General features: G+C 35.4%; 1 protein-coding gene across 1 annotated transcript in view; it reads right to left on the bottom strand.

Annotated features, from left to right (window-relative positions):
- LOC585193 (constitutive coactivator of PPAR-gamma-like protein 1 homolog) overlaps window positions 1-20,477 on the bottom strand; it is a 37,550-nt gene that overhangs the window by 15,394 nt on the left and 1,679 nt on the right. The window contains exons 2-7 of the mRNA XM_030972052.1: window positions 7,398-7,682; window positions 4,167-4,249; window positions 3,490-3,709; window positions 2,096-2,139; window positions 1,214-1,269; window positions 421-445 (exon numbers count right to left, since the gene is read on the bottom strand). Coding sequence (XP_030827912.1) covers window positions 421-445; window positions 1,214-1,269; window positions 2,096-2,139; window positions 3,490-3,709; window positions 4,167-4,249; window positions 7,398-7,682 — 713 coding nt within the window. The remainder of the gene's footprint in view (window positions 1-420; window positions 446-1,213; window positions 1,270-2,095; window positions 2,140-3,489; window positions 3,710-4,166; window positions 4,250-7,397; window positions 7,683-20,477) is intronic.

Genomic DNA, 20,477 nt, shown 5'->3' with positions numbered 1-20,477 from the left:
AATGAATTAACCATGGTAGAGAAAGGAAATAATACAAAATTAATCAGGGTGGAATAAAGGATTGACAATCTTGTTTACATTATCATGTAAATTTGATATATCTAATGATTTCATTCTCCTTCAGATATTAGGTTTCAATAAGGGATCCCACACAAGGGTAATCATGTAAGTTTGAATGAGCTGCTTAACCTCAAGATTCTTTTTTTCAATAGGCCATAATATCAGGAACTGAAATACCAAATACCACTTTCATTTTTAAAATTCTTTCACAAGATGAATGACCTGTTGCAATCAAAGAGTTTCTTGTGTAAACCATAACTGTATTCTTATTCGTCAAATCACTCTTTGATAAAACTATGAATACTTATATAACATAACAACATTATTAGATATGGGAAAGAAAGAAAAAATCATATTTACCTCATTTTGGTCATCTGATTTTTGCCTGAAATTCAAGAGTAAAAGAAAAAGGAAAAGAATAGAATAAAAGCAAAAGTAATTAAAGCCTATCTGCACTAGTTTGGCCAGGAGGTATTAGACCTCCCTGCATGGTCAGTGACCGGTGTTTATCTCATCAATTCAGCTCTTAATTAACATTAAAAAAGAGAGGACCATGGGAGGACCAACGGTCACCACTTAGGCATTGTTGGCTAACTAGAGGGCGCAAGCCCACCCCCCCCCCCCCCACTCCGTGAATGGAGGGATACCATGCGTGTTCCCACAATGTCCAGTAAAGGGGTACTTATCAAGCACCAAAGTCTGGCTCATAGTACACACAAATCTGGCCCGTATTGACTTTACACACTGGACTTAGGGGGGTGTTTTCAAAAGGAGGGAAAATGCATATGCGTACCCTAAATATCACTGAGTGGGGGGGGGGGGGGGCGGGGCCGCAAGTAGCTATAATTAGTGCAGTGGGGCTTTACATGAAAGGTGGTCTATTTCAGAAAGATATTAATCTGCTCACTACAGCATAATTCCTATATTTATCTGCTGTAAAATACTAACATAGAAACCTTCAATGTCAATTTGTTATAGAAAAAACAAACCCATGTTATAAAAAATTTAAAAAATTAATGATGCACCTAATTTGAGAGAAACCCTACTATGACATGAATGGACTAATTTCATTGATGTACAACTAACAAGGCTTTCTTGATTTTCAATATGATACTACTACTACTAGATTAACTATGAAACATCTTCAACTTACCCTTCGTCAATGGAAACCTTGCCCATTGCGTTCTCAATTCTCTGCATATCAGAACCCTTCAAATAAAAAACAAACATGAAAAGTATGAAATAAAGTGTAGTTTACAGTTATGAAAGTACCTGATGGGAGAGGGAATAAGTTATGCAAAACAGAGAGAAAAAAAAGAAAGAAAGAGAACCAATGTTTTGTATATTGTGTATCTATTCAAGCTCTTGTATTGGGTGAAAAAGAATATGTAAAACAGAGAGAAAAAGAAGAAAGAAGAATAAGTAACCATTCTAGCTCTGGCAAGAAAGAAGATAAATAGGCGTAGTATTTTATTAAAAGCCAAGTGAAGATGATGTCTTTATAACATACTGTAGTGTAAGATAAGTTCAGTAGTACTTTATACATCCCATTATCCTTGATAATACATGGCTAATAAAACTAAAGAAATCAAGCGACCATAAGTCTGGTTAGTTTACACACAGGAAAAAGCCTCTTAAAACAGAAACATTTTGGCTGAAACCCAACTCCAACAACATTTCCTGGCATTGCAAATTTGCAATCAAGTACAGGAAGAACAAACATTAAACAGAATTACTGCTGATAGAAGTTAGTATAAAATAACTTCTTATTTTTATACCAACGCCTTTGAAAAAATATTTTAACAATACATGATAAATAAAAAGATATAATATTTACTAAATTGTATGGGAAAGGTAAAAAGAGATATTTCTCATTACCGTTATTAATAGTACCTGTATTATATTTTAATGGGAAGCCTAGATATACAAAAAATTAGAGTACAGTGATCTAAAAAAATATGACTTATTGATATTTGACAGAGGATTTCGACAGTAGGTTAATTAATTAGAAAGCAAGATGTCTCTGGTCTCTTACCTTATCCACATTAGGTTTTTGGGATCGGAAGTTGAAGCGTGGCCCTGGAGGAAACAAAAAGAGATTACGTTGAAATGAAGCAAAACTGAGAAATAGCTCTGCCATCCACTTCCTTCCTTTTACATCATTAACAAAATTTGAAATATGAATATAATTCTGTGACAAAGTCTGGACCCTTCTTAAAGTGACTCGGTAACAATGCCTCAGATTCTGAAAAAAAATCCTGGATTTAGCTCATGTGGCCATCATAATTGTAAACCGTAAGGTCAGTCAGGAATCCCATGACTTTTACAAGCCGATCGCCGGTCTGATCATCAAGATATTTATGATTGGAAATCGAAATTTAAAAAATTAATTTTCCTAATGGTTTTTATAACACTACAGTCTATTGGGGAAAATGAGTATGGTAAAACCGGTCACTCAAAGATTTTTACTTTTTTGAGGCACTTCATGATCATTTTGAAGCGTAATTTTGTTAGAGCTTCAATATTACACTATGCCTTTAATGTTTGTATAGCGAACTGGGAATAACAGCCGAGAAAGAATTAATTATTTACATAAGAATACCAATGATCTCTTTCTTAAAAGAAAAAATAAAATCAGTAGATATTTAAACAATGAATTGAACTAGAAACAAATATGGAGAGCTAATAAGGAAACATTAAATTCATCACACAGATCTGCATTTAGGCAATGTTAAGGAAATTATGTCCTCAATTCTGAAATGTAATTTCTCTAAACCTTCTAGTTAGTCCTCATAGAAAGATTAAAGCTTTTTTTTTCTACTATCACTTTTATGTTTTGCAAAGTGCAAACAAACTTGAGCTAGAGAATACTTCATTGAAATTAATGACGATGGTATGATACAAATACTGTATCCCACTTCGGTATTATGTTAACAATTCGGTAAAATAAATTCACTCAATATATAATTCATACACAATTTATTTCTACCTCAAGTCTTTTGTAACACACAACCATGTTGAATTTCTACTGTAATTGCATATTTTCATTTCCGACCTACTGATTAAAAGATTTTCATATTGAATAGATCAAGGCTCCACACCAATTTTGATTATTGGGGGTACGAATTGAATTTTTTCCAAATCTATATGCACGAGGTCCCTGTCCAAATTCTCAAATCAGGGGGGGGGGGGGGGGGTCCAAGTACAGGGGCCTGCTTGAAACGAGCCCTGCTTGAACTAACCCTGTAAGTTGGGGCTTTGATCGGATTGGAAGATCGGAGCGACACCCTCGCAACTGTGATCGGTATCTGCAAAAATAATCGGCAGACTCGGCTCATGATCGGCCCCCGATCCAATGATCGATAACAGGCCTAGCTTGAACCACATCATATCAAATCAAATCAAATCAAATTAAATCGAATTGCATACCTTTTCTGTGTCTGCTCCAGGCATCTTTGGTCCCTCTCCAGTAGAACTCAACGCTGGCCTTGAAGTGGCGCATCTTCTCGTCGATTCCACCCTTGTAGGAGTGGAAGACGTCCTGTCCGATGGCATCCAGGTCGTACATGTTGGTGATGTTACGGACGTAGTTAGCCACCAGTGGCAAGATGGCATCCAGAGGTGGCTGCACCAGCTGCTGGGCTCTCATCTGGTGTGGCAAACCAAACCAAACAATTGATCCTTTAAATGTTACTTCTTTATTGTTTAAATATCAATTGTATTTCATGAGAATGACATATTAATGCAGCATATTCATCCTATTTTTATCACAAATTTAACATTTTGTTCCAGTTGCATGTTCTGGCATGTTGTAATCCGTTCAAAAATTATTCTATTTATGCTCTTCTCAAAGTGACTTTGGGTGTTATTTAATGTTATATACTGCATATGTACACCTGTACATATACATGTATGAATATGTTATTGTTTAGACATTCATGAATGCTTTTAAACCAATGTGAGGGAAAGTTGGGAAGTATTCTAATGACTTTACAGTAGTTCATGACAATAAATGAAGGGCTTTAAATGATACATTCAAGAAAATGAACACAATTTTTTTAAAGAGAGAGAGTAGGGGAGTCTGATTTTTATACTACTGTACATACCCGAAGTCCATTGAGGGGATGATCAGGTCCTAATAGTGACCAGTGGAACAGAGCTAACTCCTCTTCGAGAAGAATGTGATTACCTGCAAATACAAATACATATCAAATACATTGTTAGAAGAATAAGTACAGTATCAATACTATTTCAAAAAGACAATTACAGCCAAAACTTTAGGTTGACTGAAATACTTGCTTTGAGACAAATTCTAAATAGTAATATTTATTTTCCTAGCACGGTTCAATAATTTTTCTGACTTCTCTACAATCCAGGGCTTGATGTGCGAGTCATCTCTGACAATCCAGTTGCCCTGGTGAATATGAGTAAACAGCATTTTGTAGTGTACTGCCTTTGTACAGATAATAGTGCATTAGGTGACTTTTCCCTTATAAATCAACATTCTGTTTTTCCTTCATTCTCTACAAAATAGTCAGCATCCGAATTAACACTTCAAATGAAAACAAAACTGAAAATATAGATTGAGGCAATCTATTCTTGAATAACACAAAGGACAGCAACAAACAATCATGAAGAAAAAGATTAATTAACGTAAATACCATACTCTTAAATCTAAATCCCAACCCATGGTTTCAATTAATACATGAATAACATAAGTTGTTGATTTGTCAGTAGTGATTATGATCTGCACCACAGCAAATGGGTTAAGGAGACTGGCATATCTAAAGGAGATTAGATGCAGTGAGTCACAATCAACTGATCAATATTTCATCCATGGTCATCACATCTCCCTCCTCAGCTCATGCTCAGCTAAGAAGATGCAGACGGGGGATTTAGAACCCCCAGCATCGTTGCTCACTCGCTCTGGCTTGCTCTGGGAGTGACTAAATGTTTACACTGGAGGGCTTTTTTGTAACGTGCTGGGAGATCGGCGAGAACATTGTGGCATGGCAAATTGTGTCCTGTGCAGGAAATCATGACCCACAGAGCTAGTTTGATTGAAATGTGTCCTGATTTAAAGCCTTTTTAAAACACAGCGAGATGAATGGTCAGTTTAATTTCAAATATAAAAAGGGCTTTTTTTTTGGGGGGGGGGGACGGACAAAATCTTGAACATTACATTTTGATGCTGTGTTAATCCCCACTCGAAGAAAAAACAAATAAATAAACGAATAAGTAATTTCACAAATGTGCTGATATTGGAAACTTGTGTTTTTCATAAGGAGAATGGATGAATTTTATGCAACCTAAATCTTCAATCTCATCTCAAATGATTTTATCCTTCTACATGTATATATTTTATCCTTCTACCTTTATGCCATAAATTCCATAAACTCAGCATTTCAATGTTCTTATCATAACAAGCAGTGCATACTCCTACCGGGATGCAAACTCTAACCTTGTTCCAGCATCACCTGAGCATCCTTTGTGATTAGGGAGGATTAACTTCCTTTAACTATGTCATAGGAACACATCCAGACCCCAACCTGTATTTGCTAAATCCCCTGTAGTCATGTTCTGGTGGTAGACCGTGGAGTAGTATGTACTCTACCCCCATTCTACAGCAGGCAGCAGCAACAAGCCTGCCAGGCAGGGCTGACTTGGGATGGAGTAGAGAGAGTCTCCCAGTTCATGAAATGTGACCCAATCATTGGGTGACTCACTAACCAGTTATCACTGGATTGCCATGCCTTGATAGAAAACTTTCATCATAAGGGATGGTGTGTGCTAAAGATGAGTTATGTGTGTGTGTTCGTCCATGTGAGAGGTTGTGAAGTGTGAATGACTGTACGAGTAGAAGAAGAAAAAAAAGTTTGGCACGCTTATCGTTTGGTCCATTGCCTGCACGTCTGTCTATCTGTCTGCTAGTCTGCCTGTCTGTTTAGCTGTCTTTCTTGTCAGTTTCTTGGTTTATCTGTTTGTCTGTCTATCTGTTAGTTTGTCCATCTCTCTATTTTTCTGCTCATCTGAACATGTTTTCAGAACTCACTTTAAAGCACATGTAGTCACAAATGATGTGTACAGTACTTTACTAAATTCTTACCCGAGAGCCATTACAAAAAACCATTACTGTAACTCTGATATGCTTAGCTCTGTACTATCTGTTTGAATCTAATCTTCTTATAACGAGACTATTGATGATCAAACTTCATTCTTTCTTTATTTACAAAACTGTCTAAATTTTGTGTTTGTTTAGGGCTTTACGATACAACATCTTGGTTGACCCTTCTGTTTCACGGAGTAAGAAACAGGAGGGGGCTAGGACAGCCCCAGCCACCCCCCCCCCCCCCAAAAAAAAAAAAATAAATAAAATTTCCTCTAGCTTTGTGTGAATATCTACTCTTTGACACCTTGACTCGTCTCCTATAAAATAAGTCCTATTCATGCCAATAACTAATTCCCCTTTAATAAGATGTGACTGCACGATTTAGACCAATCATCAGAGCATCTGCAGAAGCACTTAATTACAGGACAATATACTGCTACTTAATGATCTTCACTGACCTCTATTACCAACGATTGCAATTGAGCCCACGCATTCATTAATTATTGCTGGTATATAAAGACATGCTTCCTCGAGATGTTTTAAACCGGATGTGGTAGATCAGAACTTGACTAAATGCTGCTTGCACTTACATGTGGTGGAACATGATCTTGGCATCTTTCCATGTTTAAATTTGGCTTCTTCAGTGTTAGTATTTCATTACCACAAGGACCATTTGGGTCATAAAAAGTAATTTAAAATTAATTGAGAAAGGGGAAAGGGGAAATAAGAGAATAAAGTGAAAGTAATGAAATAAATAGAAAGGTGTGGATATGCACTATAAGTATAAGTATTGCAACTTCATGCCCACTTACATTAACTGCGCAAATTGCAAATTGACAAGGATGTTGCTAGGTGCTCAAAAAGGATAAGGAATTTTCTTGGTCTTACCAGCAGCCTCCTGTAAATGAACAGTCAGCGGTTGTATTCTGAAAATGATTTTCTTTATTTCATAAATATTAATTTTACCAATTTCAAATAGTTACTGGTGTTTGCACAGATCTATGTCCTCCACTAATGCAACCAACTATTGAAGCACATTCATGAACTGATGACATGTGGAGGTTTGGATTTGTTATGACGACTGAAATTATTTCACTTTTAAAAGAATAATATTATTTTCAGAATACCGCCCCTGATCTTTGTTTTGCAATAGCAGCTTACAGTGAGTAGGGTGAGAGTTGGAAACTTTTACGAAGGGCGTTAGGTAGAGTGAGAGTTTGAAACTTACCAAGGAGTGCTGCGAAGATGACGAATCTGTCCGGGTGGAGGTTGAGCGCCTTGGCCACCTCCTCCATGTTGTACTGCTGCGTGGTGATCTCTCCCTTCATGGAGAGCTTGAAGCGATGAGAAGAGAAGTACATGGGAGGATCGAAGATGGCCGTGTCTGAGGATTGCCCCAGGACGCCATGACAACCGCTCTGCCTCAGGTAGGTTATCACCTCATGTGCATGGTCGTTGCAGGTGTGAACCGTCTGGATGCCACACTGGTGCAGGGCCAGGCGAATGCATGTGTCTGCAAGAGAAAACAATCAGTCAAAAATAATTATTTCTTTCATCAAGTATGAGCAATCATTGGAAAGGAAAGCTTTTTTTGAAGGCAACAATTTATGAAAGTTCTTAAGATCACAAAGGTAGGGCTCCACACTGAATTTTACATGTGGGATTGGATTGAATTTAGAATTATTTGTGTGCATGGACCCCCTGTTAAGAATTGAACATTTTGGGGTCTAGAACTATAACTTAGGCCCATGGGTACTACATGTAGCACCTGTTAGTCTCAAGGTATCAGGGGGCAATCATTCTCAGCCTATCATTTTCCCCACTAAGGAAGAACAAAGCAAAGATCAAGACTTCATGAGTAATCCCCATGTCACAAGTGGTTATTATTAAAAATATTCTGTCCTGGTAACCTTATAAATATTATGATTTTGAAAATAATAACAGTGTCTTTAGATGCAATGATCAGTGTCCGTTTGAAGTCTGAAACTTGTATTACCAAATACATGTATGAATTAGTAATTTTTGTTGTTGTCCAAATAAATATTGTCTAAATATATATTCTTAAATGGCCGATACTTATAAGCAGCATCTAGAACAAACATGTTCTCTATTTTAAGTTAGGTAATACTTCAGACTCTAAACTGTCACGTTTGAAGTGTCAGAATTATGATACGATAAATGAGATTCATTTAGCAGTAACCTTGTATCTTGACACAATAATTTCACCCAGTATCAAGCAAAGTACACTCATCAAGATAAACATGAACAGACATTCCAAATCTTGAAGGTATTTGACTGTGTAAGCATAAAGCTAACAAACGTTTACATTGTACATGTGCTACTGAGTTCGGAACAAGCTCAGCCCCTGCTCCCTGCCGACGCCGCCTCTATTCTATTGGCTCCTCATACATGCACATGTACAGTATGCGCTACAGATGAAAACATTGCAAGGCATCAATCGTCATGTTTCTTAACTGGTCAGGTCAGATCTGGGTTAGAGTATGCTCACAATTATGAAGTATACTCTGAAACTAGGTCACTACAATGATAAGAGGTTTCTTGGCATTCTTACAGGAACAGAAGTTTGGTTTGATATTATTGTATAATACATGTAAAATGTACAATATGTACATTTTCTGTCTATCATGTGGTAAGAATATACAAATGTACATAGGTTCATGTACATGTGTAACTTTACTCCACTTTTGAGTATTGATTCAGATGTACAGGTATATTAGAAATTTGCATATCAAATATTTTTTTTGTTAAATATGGATGACAGTCCATTGCTTAGTGGAGCTATCACTAAGAATATGATGGACAAAGAAAGCGGACAAAATATACAGTTCCTCAGGTAGACAAAGGAACATCCCTTCACTGCTATTATGTAAACATGTGTAGAACAGGTGTCAAATGCATATTCACCTGTTCTACACATTTTTACATAATAGCAGTGAAGGTATGTTCCATTGTCTACCTGAGGAACTGTATATTTTGTCCGCTTTCTTTGTCCGTTATGTTCATAGTGTATATTAAACTACATGAACTGTAATTTTGTAATTACTGTATCAAAGATAGATGGGGCACATTGGAATGTGCTCCTGCTGTTTTCAAATTTGGCATTCTTCAATCAATTATGCAAAAAATGTAAGAATTCCTACACGCATCACATTTATTTCATGTACCTGTGGATAATGTTTTCTTTATCTTGGAAAATCATATTTACATGTAGCATTCAAGTACATGTATGGATATTGGGAGAATAAATATGCACAAGCCCAAAATTTAGTAAATCTTTGAGCTTACACATTACTAAAAAATAATTAAAGTATACCACAAAAACGATTACATCATCCTACTTATTCATGACTAATGATGAACATTAATGTTACCCTCACTGATCTAAAGCTATGGTCACAAATCAGAGCAGCGACCGACCGATCAGTAGCCTGCTCGGTCGCTGCTGGAATTTAGGCATCGCCCAGCGATTAGGTCGGTGCCCGGGCAGCGACCGCCCACGCACCGAGCGTATTTTGGGCGGCGAGTGAAAAGTGAGCAGGCGCTGCCCAAATTTTAACTCCGCGCTAAAACTTCAGCGGCGACCGAGCGATGCCCTAAAAATGAGCGGTACCTGGGCGGCCGCTGCTCGGTGGTTGGGTAGCCGCCGGGCAGAATTGGTTAAAAACTCGCCGCTCGGCCGCCGAGCAGGCTACTTTTGGGTAATGTGACCATAGCATTACATCTCATAAATAAATACAATGTAGTCTTGATTTTAAAGACCTTGAGCAATACATGTAGACCATTTTCGTAATGTAATCAAATACTGTACAATGCACAAATCTTTGCTAAGTGATTTGTTACAAAATATTTCATTCACCTGTTACAAATAATTGTAATTCAATCGGCAGAATGTGAATTGCATACATGTATATTCTGTGTTGTTAAATAGGTATAAAGCCATAATGTTTGTCTGTCCTACCTAGCAACAAATTGTATTACATTACGAAAATGGTCTATCGGCTAAAGATATTTTCATATGAGACAGTCACAGTGACTTCTACTTGCACATCTTAACAAAAATTTGCCTTTCATTTTCACAAGTGCATATTTAATGAGCAGGGTGGAAATCAAAGACTGAATGCATACATTGGGAATGATAAATGATTGTGGGCATCCTATTTTTTTTTTTTTTTGTCACCTAGCTACTGTGACTCATCTTTCTCTCTCTCACACTCAATGCATCGGTTCCTTCTTTCAGACTGGGAGGTGTTCAAAAATCTTCCACAAGTACAAGTAGTTTGCATAATTCCCCCTCCTTGCATACAGTGTCTTCACTGTGTTGCTATTATGGGTGTACTACACAAATGTTTACCAAAGTAACATCATTTTGACAAATTTCAAGATGTAAGATAATCTGTGCCATTCAATTTACAAAATGTATTATGAAGTCATTTCACAAACAATTTAATGTGAAATTACTAAATATCTACATGATTCAAACAATTCAACCTTCAGTCAGTGCCAGCCTTACATTATTTAAAAAAACTAATGAAATAATAAATTAAATGAATATAATTATACTGATTACCGAATATCATAAAATAATGAATAAAATAAGTCTATAAATATGAGATTATAATATCAACATATATCGTCTACTGTCTATTGGATTAACCATGTTTATCCTGCATAATTGTGGTACTAGTGCGGTTGTGATATGATTCATTTAATAAGGCATGCAGATGCAACCACTTGCTCAAGTTGGAAGGGTATTTTCTGTATCAAAATAGTTGTATAACTGGAGAATGAGTGTACATATCACGTAAGATTTACTTGTGATGATATTACATTGTACTTATTTTTTTATTTTTTTAAATCCAGAGCTCTTTTAAGAGCTTACCAGAGCTACATGTACATGTAAATCACTCAAAACTCCTGTGTATTTCTTCACGGTTGGTAAAGTATGACACATCAACTGACTGAATAGGAAAATACCTTGGACTACATGTGGCCCTATCAGGTAACCATATTTGACTAGTTTTGTCCTGAAATATCACAGATAAAATAACAGAGCTTTAAGAGCTTGTTAGTAACTAAGAAAGAAAGAAAAGAAAGAGAAGACAGTTGAGAGAGAGATTAATTTCTATGATCATCAATCTTTTCCAAAACTCAGGTCTACAAACTGCAATGGTTCCATGGCAACATATTCAAACATTGCATTTAAGTCAACATCTTTTGATTGTTGTGATCATGAATGGGGATAGAGAGCAGCTGGTGCCAGAGTGGTACCTGGACTATTATGTCGCTGCCAAGGATAGCCTTAGATATTAGACCCTGGTTCTGTAGACCATGCATTTTAGACTTAAAAAATAATGACAATAGATTTTGGAGGAATGACTTTGCCACAATCATCATAAGAAAGCACAACTCAAGACAATAAACAAATCAGATCTGAGTGATAGAATTTGAATGAGCATACTCCGCATACTAAGGAACCTTTGCTTTTAGCTGGTCTTTTGTCACCCTCACATGCCATTCATCTAAAAAAAAAAAAAAAATGCATTTTGCAGCAGGAGTATTTTAAAGCGGTTCAAGACTTCATATTCGTCAGGCACTCAGGCTAATCAAATTGTTGCGCAAGTCATGACCAAATTGAGATTTTTGCCAAACTCAGGTCATTTTTTTTATGAGAGCCACCTAATACTCCAGGCATGTCATTTTCAAAAACTTAAACTGTGTTATCAATCAAAACATTACCTGCCTAAATTGTGTAATTTTCTTCGTTTTCTTTTCTTTTTCACATGTAATAAAAATGATTGAGTTTTAGACCACTATTTCATTATTAATGTGATATGTGAACAAGGCCTACATGTTAGACTTCTCATCTTTATGTGCACCAAGTTACAAATAAAATGTATCTTTTAGATAGGCTTTCACTCATTTTGGTTCACAATGCATAAGATTTCCCAATACAGGTACATTTTCACAAAAAGGATGCAAATGGAGTCCATACAATTATACTGGTCGAAAACAAGATTTCAAAAGACGAATTTTCACAAGAAATTCTAAAGGAGGCAAATGCATGCAGTATGGATAAATTTAGGCTAATCTGGGCAGCCATTTGTTGACATGGAAACACTAACAATATGAATTGATTAGGAGTCTGGACAAGGAGGCTATGAGAGCAAGCGGGCCAGCACCTGCCTTAGAAACCATGACAGCCATTGTTATGCAGATGAGATACCAGCTGCCTAGAGACATGGACATCAAGAACTGAGCCTAGATCAGGTACATAATGTACCTTTGGTATCATGATAATCAATGAACATCATTTTCTTATTAATGAAATAATGTTCATGTAGACTGTAGAGTATTGGAAGACATGTCACTCGTTAGCAATGTAAGAATTAAAGTTTGTCTACATAAGATCTCATAAACAAAACAAAAAACCTACATTTGTACACCTCCATAATTGTGAAAAAGTAACAGTTTTTTAGAAGGGCATTAACTTACATGTAGCTCATTTTACAGGGAATAAACACGCCTCTGGATCCAAAGTCCAAACAGATGATTTTTATGTCTGGAGCAATAAAATACATTTACTAGGAGAGCTTTTTAGAGTTCTCCCAAGCTATAATACATTTAAATCATTTCATTCAACTCCTGAATAATTTTACAACTTGTTGCCTTCAAAATCATCACAGTCCATCTCTGAAAGATAAAGCGCACGTCACATTGACTTTACTTCGAACTTTGAAGGGAGCAATAACGTCACAATTTTGTTAGGCTTTAACTGCCATACATACTGTAATTGGAAATATGTTTGTATGACCTACATGTACATCTACTTCACGAATCAAATCAAGAAGGGTTCTATTACAATGTATGTATCAAACTCACAATTTTAAATAGAATCCTAATTCCTAAAGCCAATGTTAACACAATCCTACATTTGATTTTCAAGTACATGTTTTTAAAAAGCAATGATATAAAAATTGGGTCAATTGTAGGATACTCTTGTAAACACATATTGAACATGCTCATTTGTGAGCCAAAATCTTGTCCATAGTTTATCACCAATACTCCTTTTATTTTCCCCAGATGATCACAACCGAAACTAACAATTAGGTAAAGTTTGTTTAGGTTATATATCAAGCAAAAAAACTGCTTTGAAGGAAGCATGTTCTTATAACTCATTTTTCTTTAATTTCATTTTGTTTTTCCTACTGCTGAACTTTAGTTCAACTCTCAATCAGCCCTCGTTTCCCAGGTACTGCACACTTGTTATCATCTTTTCTTCTGACTTCCATAGAGATGGACCTCTGCCAAATAAACTCAAATTAATATCAACTTGATTGATCTTGTTTGGCCTCACAGACATTGATCTTAATTTCTTAATTAGTTCTTAAATTTTTGTTTCTGAACATATACAGTGTACATGTACATTTACATGTACATGTAGGCAGAGCTGCCAACCTCCAGAACAGAAAATCAGTAATCACAAGGCTCAAAATCAGTAATTTTGGGTATAAATCAGTAATTTCCTATGCCCTATGACTCTAATAAAAACGGCACGCCAACATTGCACAAACACATGATTATCTGGAATTTTTGGTGATTTTACTCACACAAAGTTGTTATATAATGAGTTTCATATCATCACAACACAGTCTTCCAGGAAAAATGGGGGGGGGGAATATATACAAAATTTTTTTTTTTTAAATAAAAAAATAAAAAATAAAAAAAAATAAAAATAAAATAAATTCGTAATTTTAAACAACATTCCGTAAAGGTCGTTAATTTCCGTACCAATTATGGGAAATCCGTACTAGTTGGCAGCTCTGATGTAGGTACACTCAAGTTTATACCAGGTACATATTTTCTATTAAAAAAATTGATAACAAAAGTCCTAAAATCTTGTAAAGTAAAAGCCTCTAGCTGTAAATTTACCCCATCCAGAATGTGTTGAAGATCTGCCCAGCATCTTATCGACCATATCAATTATAGTGACAAAGAAAAAATAGATCAATAGATAGCTTTTAAATACCACATACAATTACATGGATGTACATGTACAGTGTACATACCATTGTCATTGATATTGATTGTTGATGTCATTGTACATGTAGGTAAAATGAGATTAAGAGGTGATTTTAAAAGGATAATACAGGTACTTGTCATAAGTGTGACTGTTTTACGCTTCATCTTTCTTTCACTTTCACCAGGGACACTCTCCCTGCTTTGTCTAAAGGCCTAGTGTTGTACTTTATCAGTCCAGCATAGAGAACAGTTACATGTAATACTGTTTAAAGGCATTGTTTAACAATGTTAAATCTGAGATGCACGGCCCTACGTGTTATCAGTGTCTGTGATATGGTGTAATATAAAACAATTGCGCTCCAAAATGATCAAAAAGTGCCTACAAAAAGTAAAAATCTTTGAGTGACCGGTTTTGCCATACTCGTTTTCCCCAATAGACTGTACAGAAAAAACGTTTAGCAAACGGTTTTTAAAATTTGTTATTTCAATCATAAATATCTTGATAATCAGACAGGCAATCGGCTTGTAAAAGTTATGGGGTTCCTGACTGACCTAAAGGTTTATAATTATCATTGCAGCATGAGCTAAATCCAGGATTTTGTTTCAGAATCTAAGACAAAGTTACCGGATCCCTTTAAATCATTAAATGCATTTTGCACTCGTTATTACCCCCTTTTCACAAACTTTAATGTAACTAAATTACTCACACAAAAAGAGATCCTTTTATCACAGTCTCCACATTTAATGACAGTGGACCTGGCACTCTGGCAGGGAGCAGTCAACTCTGATGTAAGTACATACATGTACTGTATATTTTTATGTTGAACATTGCACAACCTAAAGTTGAAGGATGTACATTAATTCTAGATTTCAGCACATCACATCCAAACTGGTAATTTGTAAAATAATATATTATTCAGATTCTTTTTTAAATACGATATACATGTACATGTACACCTGTACAACATTATTTTTTCACTTTTCAGGGAAAAAACATAAACTTTGTCGATCTGCCATCCCCACACCACCTTATGCACTTGGAGAAGCAGCATGAACACTTTTAATAATGACAGTGGTACATGAAAGTTAGCGGGAGGAAAATGTGATGTGGAAATCTGTTTCCAAAATCTATCATAAAGCTAAAGAGCTGATGCTCTGAGCTTGACCACACCTCTTTGTATAATGACTGTGTCCTTTTCCCTGCTAAAGGCCAGAATATTGTTCTCTTTTTAATTTTCATGAGGTCTCTTCAGGTGCCTGCATACATGTACAGTACAGTGTACATTCATTGTGTTTCCAGATTCAAACAACTGATAAAACACATGTTTTAGGATACTTTACTAAACTAGCCTTGTAGGACATCCAAACAAGTAAGATCACGACATTTGTAGCAACTTAATATATATTCAAAATGTTTACAAAAACAACTTTCCAAAATAATTCACATGTACAGGGGTACCTGTAACTAAAGGAAACATGTGTATCTTGACTTGAGGCAGGCAATAAATCTTTATCAATGTATAATTTTTAATGACAATAAAATTTTAAGATACCGGTACACTATGACTGTATCTCCTAATCTTTGGTACGATCTTCTGATTATTCAATTATTTCAATATACCTTATTTCTTGGAAACTTACTACAGGAAATTCCGTCCTGTCTACAAACAGGATGAATTTATGTAGGTTAGCATAACACACCCAAGGTCAGGTTCACTACACTGTACATTAAATGGATTTAACAAAGAAGACCTGGAGAGTGTTTCAAAAAGACTAAGATCGACTTTAAGTTGGACTTAACTACATGGCAGGCCGTTCATGCCACTATTTTCTCTCATCATTAACTGGCATTGGTTTCTCAAAGGACGTACATGTACCAATCGTGGTCACAAATCTACAGAATTTACATTTTTGATAGTTCATTATTAATAATAATAATAATAATAATAATAGTGGCTACTTGTATAGCGCACAGGTCCACCTTTCGGTGCTCATGGCGCTTTTGTAGGAACAAATATCATCTATAGATCATAATTGAGAGACCAATGGTAAGAGCGACTGGTGGCATGAATGGCCTGCTATACATGTAGTTAAGTCCAACTTAAAGTCGATCTTAGTCTTTATGAAACATGCCCCTGGTTCTCATATCTAAAATGAAGGTAAAACAAAATTATAGTTATAATTACTGACTGAAGCCTGCAATAGCAAGACATACATGTACATGTACATGTAACAATACTTGTACAGTGTATTGCTACAGTCATTTACCACACCATACAACATACACCTTGGAGCCAAGGTGTACATGAAATTTGAGGACAAATATTATTCTGTTTGAGGGATATGTTTCTTTACTTTCATTTCTACACAAAACACCTCATATTTTAAAACAAATTCCTGACTCCAATCACAAATTACAAGAACAACCTAATACCTTCCATTTGGTTGCATTTAAAATCACATTTTGAATAAAAGCACTATAATGACCTTGAAGGCCATGCCATCATACTCACGCATCAGATACAAAAATAACCTAATTAATTTATATAATCCACACAGGTAGTCAGGTAGCCAGATCGACAAGGTAGTGTCGGGTACTTTTAACTTTTTCTAGCTTTAAATTCTTGATTGCTGTAGAAGAGATTACGGTTTGCAATATAATTATTCATTGTTTAAAAGACCTAAACAGATCATTACTGGTGGTCTCCAGGTCTACATACATTCAATGGTCATGATGATAAATTCAATAGATTAAAAATAAGTTTAAAGTGTGTCTAGAAAAAAGAAAAAAAAGACAGTGGCATGGCAAAATGCCAAGGTGATTCACGATGAATCAGTGTTCCATGCTTAGTTGAATGCTTGCCCGGCCGCAAAGTCATATAATGTTGCTGTGCCGTTGCACATGTCTTACCGGTAGGCCAAATAACAAAAATAGCGAGTTTCTCGTCCGGAATTTTTCAAAGAGGAGGAGACAGGGCATTACTATTTACTATTTTTCAACTTTTTTCCCAGATGGTGTCATGCTAAATATAGCTGGCCAAGGTACATTTATTCAGATGTTGTGCTATTAGAGTAAACTGATGCAATGTATGACAAAACAAATGATTTGTATCATTTTAGTCCACTTGCTAAGCACATTTCAAAATTCAGAAACAGTGAATTTAATGTACATGTACATGTCTTCAGCTTGAATTAGCTATAGAACTAATAGAAGACTTAGAATTTATACAAAATGTACAGTGCATCGAGGTGCATTTATTCTGAAGAGTAAATACCGGTAGTAGAAATAGAGGGGCGAGCAAAAAGGAGGCGGGCAGGGACGAGAAACTTGTAATTTTTGTTATTTGTCAGTAAATTTTCATCGACTTTTATCATGTAAATTTTTCAGGTCTATGGGGGGTAATCTTGCAGATAAAAGAAGCATAACAATCAAACACACAAGGGGTTCCTGCTAAAAGAATTGGAGGAAAAAAATTGTATGAACTATGAAGTTTCATGCCATTGTTTGCCAAACTTTTCTTTGTCAATCCATTTTGAATTTTCCCAGACATCAACATATTTGTAAGGTAACGGTGTCAACAAAACTGTAAAATCATGATTTCTGAGTATGCATGTACATGTAATTCATCCCTTCTTCAGAATCTGCCTTGATTAAAAAAAAGAAATCTCCATGAAATACACTGTAGGTTTAAGGGTCAGTTAAAGAAGCATGTTTAGCATCATTTCAACAAAAAGTTCTGCAATAATCCACTTCGATGATGCACGGTTAGAAATTTGTTAAGTCAAGAACTAAAGTTATAAACCTCACGCTTTGTATAATCAGGGGTGATAGTGAGCACTAAAAAAAAAAAAAGGTTTTTTGTTTTCCCTCAACCACGGCCCCCTTGAGTAAAAAAAAAAGAAGAGGATTCGCGGGGAAAAAATGGCATCTAACAACATTCCCCCCTTTCGAGTAAGAAAATTGGGGAAAATTGGGGGAAAAATTGGGGGAAAAATAGGGCAAAATAGGGAAGAATAGAGAAAATATGGGGGGAATCAGGAAAATCAGGATAAAATAGGGAAGGGAAAAAAAATCTGGTAAAAAAAAAAAAAAGGAAAAATCAGGAAAAAATCAACAACAAAAAATCGGAAAACCGATTTAAATCGGGGTTTTATCAGGCCTGTATAATGTACATTGTGCCCTTTTCAACGTTCTGATTTGTTTGAGTTTAGTTACACTTTAGGGGGGGATGACAAAAGAAAATAATTTCAACATGGTTTAATTTTGTGTACGCCGACAATGAACATTGACTTTGACTAGAGGCCTTTCGAGGACAAAACTATTAAAGCCTACACATGTATGAACATACAAATGTATGTAAATAGACAAGTACAATTAATGTATTCAAATTTCACTTTTTCACCTATTCAAATTTATTACAGAATAAAAAACAGCGCTATTCTATTACAAATTATCACTTGCTAAAAAAACTGACTAATCACACTACTTGCAACGAGCTGACTTGCACTTTTGTTTCAGTTAACTAGTCAGAAATTTGCTAAAATTCAAAATTCCTTATAAGTGAGAATCACACTGGTATCAAAACAAGCTGGCTTCCATCATAAATGTAAATTGTAAACATACATGTAAGAGACAGATCAGTCAAACTTTGTAGAGAATCTTGATCATACACAAATTGGCAACTATATGATGAACATGAACATGTACCTTGCAAGCACCTCTACCAGTATTTCTATTTTCTACAGAAAATCTCATTGTACTGTACCTGTGCCTTACATATATTTTTGTACACATCTTGAGCTGTGAAAAAAAGTTTTATTTCTTCATAACAAATATATGAAATTTGGAGTACCAATACAAAGCAAATGGGAGAGATGCTCACAATATAAACCACTGAGCTGCCAATTATATGCATTTCAATGATTACACCTTTAAATATTAATAACTTTCTTATTCTTTATCTGATTTTCATCAATATTTTCACTGGTGTGTTTCTCTTGAATCTTTTTACGTTATTACCAATTGAAAATCATTCTGACCAACACCAGTAAATCAATTCTACACAGTACCTTCATCGAAAGTCAAGCCATTGTTGATCAAGCAAAACATTTGATTTGGTCATTGTTGCTGAGTGACTAATTTATAAATTTCAATTACATTATAAACATATTATAACTACATGTACATGTGCATTCATTCCTCTACTTCTGGAAAGTCCATGTGAAAGTAGGGTACATTTGAAACATCAAGAAACAAAAAAATAAGGACAAATTGTGAAATGGCATTAATAATTATAGTACAATGGGGTCCTTGGGGTATTGTGTGTCTGGAAACTCAACAAAAATAAGGCATTCCCTTCTTCCTTTGGATGTCATGCTAAATATCCACCATAATTCTTTTATATTATTGTCCGACACAAGAACTACAAGATTTATGAAATATTGCTTGTAATCTTCTGCAAATTACTGCTTGAAATCAACTGTCCGGATTAATAACCAACCTGTCTGGAGTCTCTGGACACACAACGTGCCGGTATGGTTATCAAGGAAATGGAATTGCCCATTTCAATTTTATTGCTCATGAGTGTAAAACTTCATACCTTTGTTTGGAAACTCTTGATTCCTATTTTCTTGTCTGAATTTTAATGAGAAAATGATGGTTCCATTCCTACATATGTAGTAGAGTGATAGGATCATTTCTTCAGTCAATGTCATAATTTCATGTTACAATACTCATGCACAACAAATACTCAAAAAAGGGCAAAATTATAGTACACATCATAGTTGAGATTTCTCAAATTTGCCCTTGTATGTTTATATGCATGTACTTTAAAAAAGGAGGTGGGAGGGGTCAAGAAACTATAGTTGTGTAGGGATCCACTTTCACTTGGCCTAAAAAAAAAGTGATATTTTTCTTACTTTTTTCCAACTTTACAATTATTTGTTTCATTTATCCTTCTACTTTTATCGCATGAAGTTAATAATTGTGGCTCCTTTACTAGTCAAATATTTTGTTAGTCTAATTACTTATTTTACAATGAATTACAAATATATGATCATTACAAGAAATATTGAAAAAAAGAAAGAAAGAAATTCTGCTACAAATAAACAGAGACCTGCCTTGACCAATGACTTGATAGAATATGACACACTGTGATTACTACACAACGGCACTACATGTGATGTAGGTTTGGCTGCTTTGGCATAATTCTTTTGATTTTAATTTTATTCTAGTTCAAGTCTTGAGGTAATAGAAATGTGTTTGATA

The sequence above is a fragment of the Strongylocentrotus purpuratus genome, unplaced genomic scaffold (genome assembly GCF_000002235.5).
Source record: "Strongylocentrotus purpuratus isolate Spur 01 unplaced genomic scaffold, Spur_5.0 spur5_scaffold_6, whole genome shotgun sequence".
NCBI classification, from domain to species: Eukaryota; Metazoa; Echinodermata; class Echinoidea; order Camarodonta; family Strongylocentrotidae; genus Strongylocentrotus; species Strongylocentrotus purpuratus.
The sequence above is the reverse complement of the archived record's forward strand: the minus strand, read 5'-3'. Positions and strand labels throughout refer to the sequence as shown.